General features: G+C 64.8%; 1 protein-coding gene across 1 annotated transcript in view; it reads left to right on the forward strand.

Annotated features, from left to right (window-relative positions):
- LOC125687766 (filamin-C-like) overlaps positions 1-8,336 on the forward strand; it is a gene marked incomplete at both ends in the record, with an annotated part of 31,468 nt that extends 23,132 nt beyond the window's left edge. Inside the window, 4 exon segments of the mRNA XM_048933025.1 lie at positions 4,080-4,105; positions 4,107-4,284; positions 6,091-6,243; positions 8,187-8,336. Coding sequence (XP_048788982.1) covers positions 4,080-4,105; positions 4,107-4,284; positions 6,091-6,243; positions 8,187-8,336 — 507 coding nt within the window.
- Between the last annotated feature and the right edge of the window lie 466 nt (positions 8,337-8,802).

The raw sequence follows: 8,802 nt of genomic DNA on the forward strand, positions 1-8,802 counted from the left end.
GGGGTGGGATGGGATGGATGGGATGGGATGGGATGGGATGAGATGGGATGGGATGGGATGGGATGGGGTGGGATGGGATGGGATGGGATGGGGTGGGATGGGATGGGATGGGATGAGATGGGATGGGATGGATGGGATGGGATGGGATGGGGTGGGATGGGATGGGATGGATGGGATGGGATGGGATGGGGTGGGATGGGGTGGGATGGGATGGATGGGGTGGGATGGGGTGGGATGGGGTGGGATGGGGTGGGATGGGGTGGGATGGGGTGGGATGGGGGTGGGAGGGGAATGGTGTTAGGGATGGGATGGGATGGGGTGGGGGTGGGATGAGGATGGGATGGGGTGGGATGGGGGTGGGAGGGGAATGGTGTTAGGGATGGGATGGGATGGGATGGGATGGGATGGGATGGGATGGGATGGGATGGGAGGGGATGGGATGGAAATGGGAATGGATGGGGTGGGATGGGATGGGATGGGATGGGGTGGGATGGGGTGGGATGGGATGGATGGGATGGGATGGGATGGGATGAGATGGGATGGGATGGGATGGGATGGGGTGGGATGGGATGGGATGGGATGGGGTGGGATGGGATGGGATGGGATGAGATGGGATGGGATGGATGGGATGGGATGGGATGGGGTGGGATGGGATGGGATGGATGGGATGGGATGGGATGGGGTGGGATGGGGTGGGATGGGATGGATGGGGTGGGATGGGATGGGATGGGAGGGGATGGGATGGAAATGGGGTGGGGTGGGATGGGATGGGGTGGGATGGGATGGGATGGGATGGGATGGGATGGGATGGGGTGGGATGGGATGGGATGGGATGGGATGGGATGGGATGGGATGGGATGGGGTGGGATGGGGTGGGATGGGATGGGATGGGATGGGATGGGATGGGATGGGATGGGATGGGGTGGGATGGGGTGGGATGGGGTGGGATGGGGTGGGATGGGGGTGGGAGGGGAATGGTGTTAGGGATGGGATGGGATGGGGTGGGGGGTGGGATGAGGATGGGATGGGGTGGGATGGGATGGGGTGGGGGTGGGATGAGGATGGGATGGGGTGGGATGGGGGTGGGAGGGGAATGGTGTTAGGGATGGGATGGGATGGGATGGGATGGGATGGGATGGGATGGGATGGGATGGGATGGGAGGGGATGGGATGGAAATGGGAATGGATGGGGTGGGATGGGATGGGATGGGATGGGGTGGGATGGGGTGGGATGGGATGGATGGGATGGGATGGGATGGGATGAGATGGGATGGGATGGGATGGGATGGGGTGGGATGGGATGGGATGGGATGGGGTGGGATGGGATGGGATGGGATGAGATGGGATGGGATGGATGGGATGGGATGGGATGGGGTGGGATGGGATGGGATGGATGGGATGGGATGGGATGGGGTGGGATGGGGTGGGATGGGATGGGATGGGGTGGGATGGGGTGGGATGGGGTGGGATGGGATGGGATGGGATGGGATGGGGTGGGATGGGAGGGGATGGGGTGGGATGGGATGGGATGGGATGGGAGGGGATGGGATGGAAATGGGGTGGGGTGGGATGGGATGGGATGGGGTGGGATGGGATGGGATGGGGTGGGATGGGATGGGATGGGATGGGATGGGATGGGATGGGATGGGATGGGGTAGGGTGGGAATGGGTGTGGGGTGGGAATGGAGTGGGAACGGGGTGGGATGGGATGGGATGAGAATGGGGGTGGGGTGGGATGAGGTGGGGTGGGGTGGGATGGGATGGGATGGGGTGGGATGGGATGGGATGGGATGGGATGGGATGGGATGGGATGGGATGGGATGGGGTGGGATGGGGTGGGATGGGGTGGGATGGGGTGGGATGGGATGGGGTGGGGTGGGAATGGATGGAAATGGGGTGGGGTGGGAATAGGATTCGGGTGGGATGGTGGGAATAGGATTCAGGTGGGATGAATGGGATGGGATGGGATGGGATGGGATGGGATGGGATGGGATGGGAATGGGGTGGAAATGGGGTGGGGTGTAGTGGGAATGGAGTGGGAATGGGGTGGGATGGGGTGGAGGTGGGGGTGGGATGGGATGGGATGGGATGGGATGGGATGGGATGGGATGGGATGGGATGGGATGGGATGGGGTGGGGTGGGGTGGAATGGGATTGGAGTTGGAATAGGATTTGGATGGGAATAGGATTTGGGTGGGATGGGATTGGGTGGGACGGGGTGGGATGAGTGGGAATAGGATTCAAATGGGATTGGGTGGGATGGGATGGGATGGATATGGGGATGGGGTGGAAATGGGGAGGGATGGAATGGGATGGGGTGAGATGGGATGGAAATGGGATGGGATGGGATGGGATGGGATGGGATGGGATGGGATGGGATTGGGATGAGATGGGGATGGGGATGGGGATGTGGATGGATATGGGGATGGGGATGGGATGGATGGGATGGAATGGGGGTGGGATGGGATGGGATGGGGGTGGGGTGGGGTGGGGGTGGGATGGGATGGGGGTGGGGTGGGATGGGGTGGGATGGGGTGGGGTGGGATGGGGTGGGATGGGGTGGGATGGGGTGGGATGGGATGGATGGGATGGGGTGGGATGGGGTGGGGTGGGATGGGATGGGATGGGGTGGGGTGGGGTGGGGTGGGATGGGATGGGATGGGGTGGGATGGGATGGGATGGGGTGGGGTGGGGTGGGATGGGATGGGATGGGATGGGGTGGGGTGGGATGGGGATGGGGTGGGATGGGGTGGGATGGGGTGGGGGTGGGATGGGGTGGGATGGGATGGGGTGGGATGGGATGGGATTGGATGGGATGGGATGGGATGGGGATGGGATGGGATGGGATGGATATGGGATGGGATGGGATGGGATGGGATGGGATGGGATGGGATGGGATGGGGATGGGGATGGGGATGGGGTGGGATGGGATGGGATGGGATGGGATGGGGTGGGATGGGGTGGGGTGGGATGGGATGGGATGGGATGGGATGGGATGGGGTGGGGGTGGGGTGGGGTGGGATGGGATGGGGTGGGATGGGGTGGGATGGGATGGATGGGATGGGGTGGGATGGGGTGGGGTGGGATGGATGGGATGGGGTGGGGTGGGGTGGGGTGGGATGGGATGGGATGGGGTGGGATGGGATGGGATGGGGTGGGGTGGGGTGGGATGGGATGGGATGGGATGGGGTGGGGTGGGATGGGGATGGGGTGGGATGGGGTGGGATGGGGTGGGGTGGGATGGGATGGGATGGGATGGGGTGGGGTGGGATGGGATTGGGATGGGATGGGATGGGATGGGATGGGATGGGATGGGATGGATATGGGATGGGATGGGATGGGATGGGATGGGATGGGATGGGATGGGATGGGGATGGGGAGGGGATGGGGTGGGATGGGATGGGATGGGATGGGATGGGGTGGGATGGGGTGGGGTGGGATGGGATGGGATGGGATGGGATGGGATGGGGTGGAGTGGGATGGGGTGGGATGGGGTGGGGGTGGGATGGGGTGGGATGGGGTGGGATGGATATGGGGATAGGGATGGGGATGGGGATGGGGATGGGGATGGGGATGGGGATGGGGATGGGATGGGGATGGGGTGGGATGGGGATGGGGTGGGATGGGATGGGATGGGATGGGATGGGATGGGATGGGATGAGAATGAGATTGGGGTGGGATGGGATGGGATAGAAATGGGGGTGGGAGCGGAATGGGCTTAGGGATGGGATGAGGATGGGGATGGGGTGGGATGGGGGTGGGGTGGGATGAGAATGAGATTGGGATGGGATGGGACAGAGATGGGGGTGGGAGTGGAATGGTGTTCGGGATGGATGGGATGGGATGGGATGGATATGAGGATGGGATGAGGATGGGGATGGGGATGGGATGGGATGGGATGGGGTGGGATGGGATGGGATGGGATGGGATGGGATGGGATAGGGGTGGGGTGGGATGGGGGTGGGATAGAAATGGGGGGTGGGAGCGGAATGGTGTTCGGGATGGGATGGGGTGGGGTGGTGATGGGTGGTGATGGGTGGTGATGGGTGTTGATGGTGAGCGCGTTCCCCCCACTGCAGGGATCTCGTTCACGCCCAAGGAGGTGGGGCGAGCACGTGGTGAGCGTGAGGAAGGGCGGGCAGCACGTCACCAACAGCCCCTTCAAGATCGTGGTGGGGCCGTCCGAAATCGGGGATGCCGAGCGCGTGAAGGTGTGGGGAGCAGGGCTGAGTGAGGGCCGCACCTTCCAGCTGGCACAGTTCGTCGTGGACACGCGCAGTGCTGGTGAGGGGGGCAATGGGGATGGGGGGGGTGATGGATGGGGGGGGGGTGATGGGGGGGGGGGTGGCAGCCATGTTGAATGGGATGGGATGGGGTGGGATTGGGGGTCATGGCCATAGGCAAGGCAGGATGGGGATGGTGGCCGTGATGGTGGCCATGATGGTGGCCATGATGGAGGCCATGATGGTGGCCATGATGGAGGCCATGATGGAGGCCATAGCCAACACAGGGTGCGATGGTGTTCATGATGGCGGCCATGATGGTGGCCGTGATGGTGGCCATGATGGTGGCCATGATGGAGGCCATGATGGAGGCCATAGCCAACACAGGGTGCGATGGTGTTCATGATGGCGGCCATGATGGTGGCCGTGATGGTGGCCATGATGGTGGCCATGATGGAGGCCATGATGGAGGCCATGATGGTGGCCCTGATGGAGGCCATGATGGAGGCCATGATGGCGGCCATGATGGTGGCCATGATGGAGGCCATGATGGAGGCCATAGCCAACACAGGGTGCGACGGTGTTCATGATGGCGGTCATGATGGTGGCCATGATGGTGGCCGCGTCCACGTGATGGCTATAGCCAACATGGGGTAGCCTGGCAGCCATGATGGCGGCCATGATGGTGGCCGTGATGGTGGCCATGTCTATGTGATGGCTATAGCCAACATGGGGTGGGCTGGCGGCCATGATGGTGGCCATGATGGCGGCCATGATGGTGACCATGTCCACGTGATGGCTATAGCCAACATGGGGTAGCCTGGCGGCCATGATGGCGGCCATGATGGCGGCCGTGATGGTGGCCATGTCTATGTGATGGCTATAGCCAACATGGGGTGGGTTGGCGGCCATGATGGTGGCCATGATGGTGGCCATAGCCAACATGGGATGGGATGGAGGCCATGATGGTGGCCATGATGGTGGCCATGATGGTGGCCATAGCCAACATGCGGTGCGATGGTGTTCATGATGCCGGCCACGATGGTGGCCATGTGTATGTGATGGCTATAGCCAACATGGGGTGGGCTGGCGGCCATGATGGTGGCCATGATGGTGGCCATGATGGTGGCCATGATGGTGGCCATAGCCAACACGGCCTGCGATGGCAGCCATGATGGCAGCCATGATGGTGGCCATAGCCAACATGGGGTGCGATGGTGGCCATGATGGTGGCCATGTCCACGTGATGGCTATAGCCAACATGGGGTGGGCTGGCGGCCATGATGGTGGCCATGGCCAACATGGGATGGGATGGCTGCCATGATGGTGGCTGTGTAATGGTCCATAGTCAAGGTGGGATGGGATGGCGGCCATGATAGCGGCCATGATGGTGGCTATGGCCAATACGGGATGGGATGGAGGCCATGATGCTGTTCATGATGGTGGCCATGATGGTGGCCATGATGGTGGCCATAGCCAACATGGGATGGGATGGAGGACATGATGGTGGCCATGATGGTGGCCATAGCCAACATGCGGTGCGATGGTGTTCATGATGCCGGCCACGATGGTGGCCATGTGTATGTGATGGCTATAGCCAACATGGGGTGGGCTGGCGGCCATGATGGTGGCCATGATGGCGGCCATGATGGTGGCCATGTGTATGTGATGGCTATAGCCAACATGGGGGTGGGCTGGCGGCCATGATGGCAGCCATGATGGTGGCCATGGCCAGCACAGGATCTGCGGCCCCTCAAGCGTTGCCAAGCCAATACCCGCATCCACCACCCCCCCATAACCGTTAGCCCCCACGGCTGGGGCGACACGGGGGGGTCCATCATCCGTCTCTTCCCCCCCCCGGACACAGGTTATGGCGGGCTGGGGCTGTCGGTGGAGGGGCCCAGCAAGGTGGACATCCACTGCGAGGACGCCGAGGACGGCACCTGCAAGGTGTCCTACTGCCCCACTGAGCCCGGCAGCTACCGGCTCAGCGTCAAGTTCGCCGAGCGGCACGTGCCAGGTGGGGGGGGGGCACCGGGGGGGGGACAGCTGGGGGGGGGGGGGGAACAGGGATGGGAGGACCGCCTGGGGGGGGGGATTGTAATGGGGGGGGGGCAGCGGGGGATGGGAGACCACCTGGGGGGGGGGATTGTAATGGGGGGGGGGGGGCACCATGGGGGTGGGAGACCTCTTGGGGGGGGGTACCGGGGGGGGGGACCTCCTGGGGGGGGATTGTTACTGGGGGGGGGGCACCATGGGGGGGGGGAGACCTCTTTGGGGGGGGGGATTGTTGTTGGGGGGGGGCACCAAGGGATGGGAGACCGCCTGGGGGGGGGGATTGTAATGGGGGGGGCTGATATCTTCTGGAGGGGGGCACCGTGGGGTGGGGAGACGTCTTGGAGGGGGGGGGATTGTAATGGGGGGGGGCAGCAGGGATGGAAGACCTCCTGGGGGGGGGGATTGTAATGGGGGGGGCACCGGGGGGGGGAGAGCTGCTGGGGGGGGGGGATTGTTATTGGGGGGGGCACCGGGGGGGGGGGGGGGCCCTCCTGGGGGGGGATTGTTATTGGGGGGGGCACCATGGGGGGGGAGACCTCTTGGGGGGGGGGATTGTTATTGGGGGGGGGGGGCACCAGGGGGTGGGAGACCTCCTGGGGGGGGGGGGGATTGTGTCACTTGTCCTCTCCTGGGGGGGGGGTCACCTTCTGGGGGATGTGGGGGCAAAAGGAGGGGGGGTCACATCTTGGGGGGGGGGCGCATGTTCCTCTCTTGAGGGGGGGGGGGGGTTCATCTTCTGGGGGGATGTGGGAGCAAGAGGAGGGGTCAGCTAAGAGGGGGGGGGGTCACATCTTGAGGGGGGGGGGGCTGCATGTTCCTCTCTTAGGGGGCTCAACTTCTGGGGGATGTGGGGGCACGGGGGGGGGGGGGGGGGGGGAGGGGGGAGGTCACATGTCCCCTCCTGTGGGGGGGGGGGGTCAATTTCTAGGGGATGTGGGGGCACGGGGGGGGGGGGGGTCACATCCTTTGGGGGGGGGGGTACACGTTGCTTTCCTGAGGGGAAGGGGGGATGGGGGGGGACATGATGGGGGGGACATGGGGGGCTATGGGGACATGGAGGGGATGGGATGGGGGGGACATGATGGGGGGAGGGGGGGATTGGGGGGCATGATTGGGGGGGACATGGGGGGGACATGGGGTATGGGGGGGACATGGGGTATGGGGGGGACATGGGGTATGGGGGGGTATGGGGACATGGGGGGACATGGGATGGGGGGGACATGATGGGGGGAGGGGGGATTGGGGGACGTGATGGGGGGACATGGGGGGGACAGGATGGGGGGGACATGGGGTATGGGGGGGCTATGGGGACATGGGGGGGATGGAATGGGGGGAGGGGGGGATTGGGGGACGTGATGGGGGGGACAGGATGGGGGGGGACATGGGGGGGATGGGATGGGGGGACATGATGGGGGGGAAGGGGAATTGGGGAACATGATGGGGGGGGACAGGATGGGGGGGGACATGGGGGGGACATGGGGTATGGAGGGGTATGGGGACATGGGGGGATGGGGATGGGGGGGACATGATGGGGGGGACATGGGGGGGACGGGACGGGGGGGACATGGGGTATGGGGGGGTATGGGGACATGGGGGGATGGGATGGGGGGAGGAGGGGGGTATGGGGACATGGGGGGGACATGGGGGGGACAGGATGGGGGGGACGTGGGGTATGGGGGGGGTATGGGGACATGGGGGGGACGGGATGGGGAGAGGGGGGTATGGGGGGTATGGGGACATGGGGGGATGTGATGGGGGGAGGAGGGGGCCGTATGGGGACATGGAGGGGGGGGGGGGAGGGTCGCCTTGGTGGGGGCTGTGGGGCAGAGGGCGGGGGGGGTGTCATCCCGATCCCGGGGGGCTCCGTGTCCGCCGGCGGGGGGCCGTAACGGCGCGGTGCCGCAGGGAGCCCCTTCACGGTGAAGGTGAGCGGCGAGGGCCGCGTGAAGGAGAGCATCACCACCAACCGGCAGGCCGCATCCATCGCAGCCATCGGCAGCGCCTGCGACCTCAACCTCAAAATCCCCGGTGAGGAACGGGGGGGGGACGGGGGGGGTGGGGGGGATGGGGGGCGATAGGGGGCGATAGGGGGGGATGGGGGGCGATAGGGGGCGATAGGGGGGGATGGGGGCATGGGGGGGGACGGGATGGGATGGGGGGGTTGGGGGACATGGGGGGGGGGACATGATGGGGGGGTATGGGGACATGGAGGGATGTGATGGGGGGATGTGATGGGGGGAGGGGGGGGGTATGGGGACATGGGGGGGGACGGGATGGGGGGGGACATGATGGGGGGGGACATGGGGTATGGGGGGGTATGGGGACATGGGGGGGATGGGATGGGGGAGAGGGGGGGTATGGGGACATGGGGGGGGACAGGATGGGGGGGACATGATGGGGGGGACGTGGGGTATGGGGGGGGTATGGGGACATGGGGGGGATGGGATGGGGGAGAGGGGGGGTATGGGGACATGGGGGGGACAGGATGGGGGGGACATGATGGGGGGGGACGTGGGGTATG

This window comes from Lagopus muta, unplaced genomic scaffold (genome assembly GCF_023343835.1).
Source record: "Lagopus muta isolate bLagMut1 unplaced genomic scaffold, bLagMut1 primary scaffold_198, whole genome shotgun sequence".
Taxonomy (NCBI): domain Eukaryota; kingdom Metazoa; phylum Chordata; class Aves; order Galliformes; family Phasianidae; genus Lagopus; species Lagopus muta.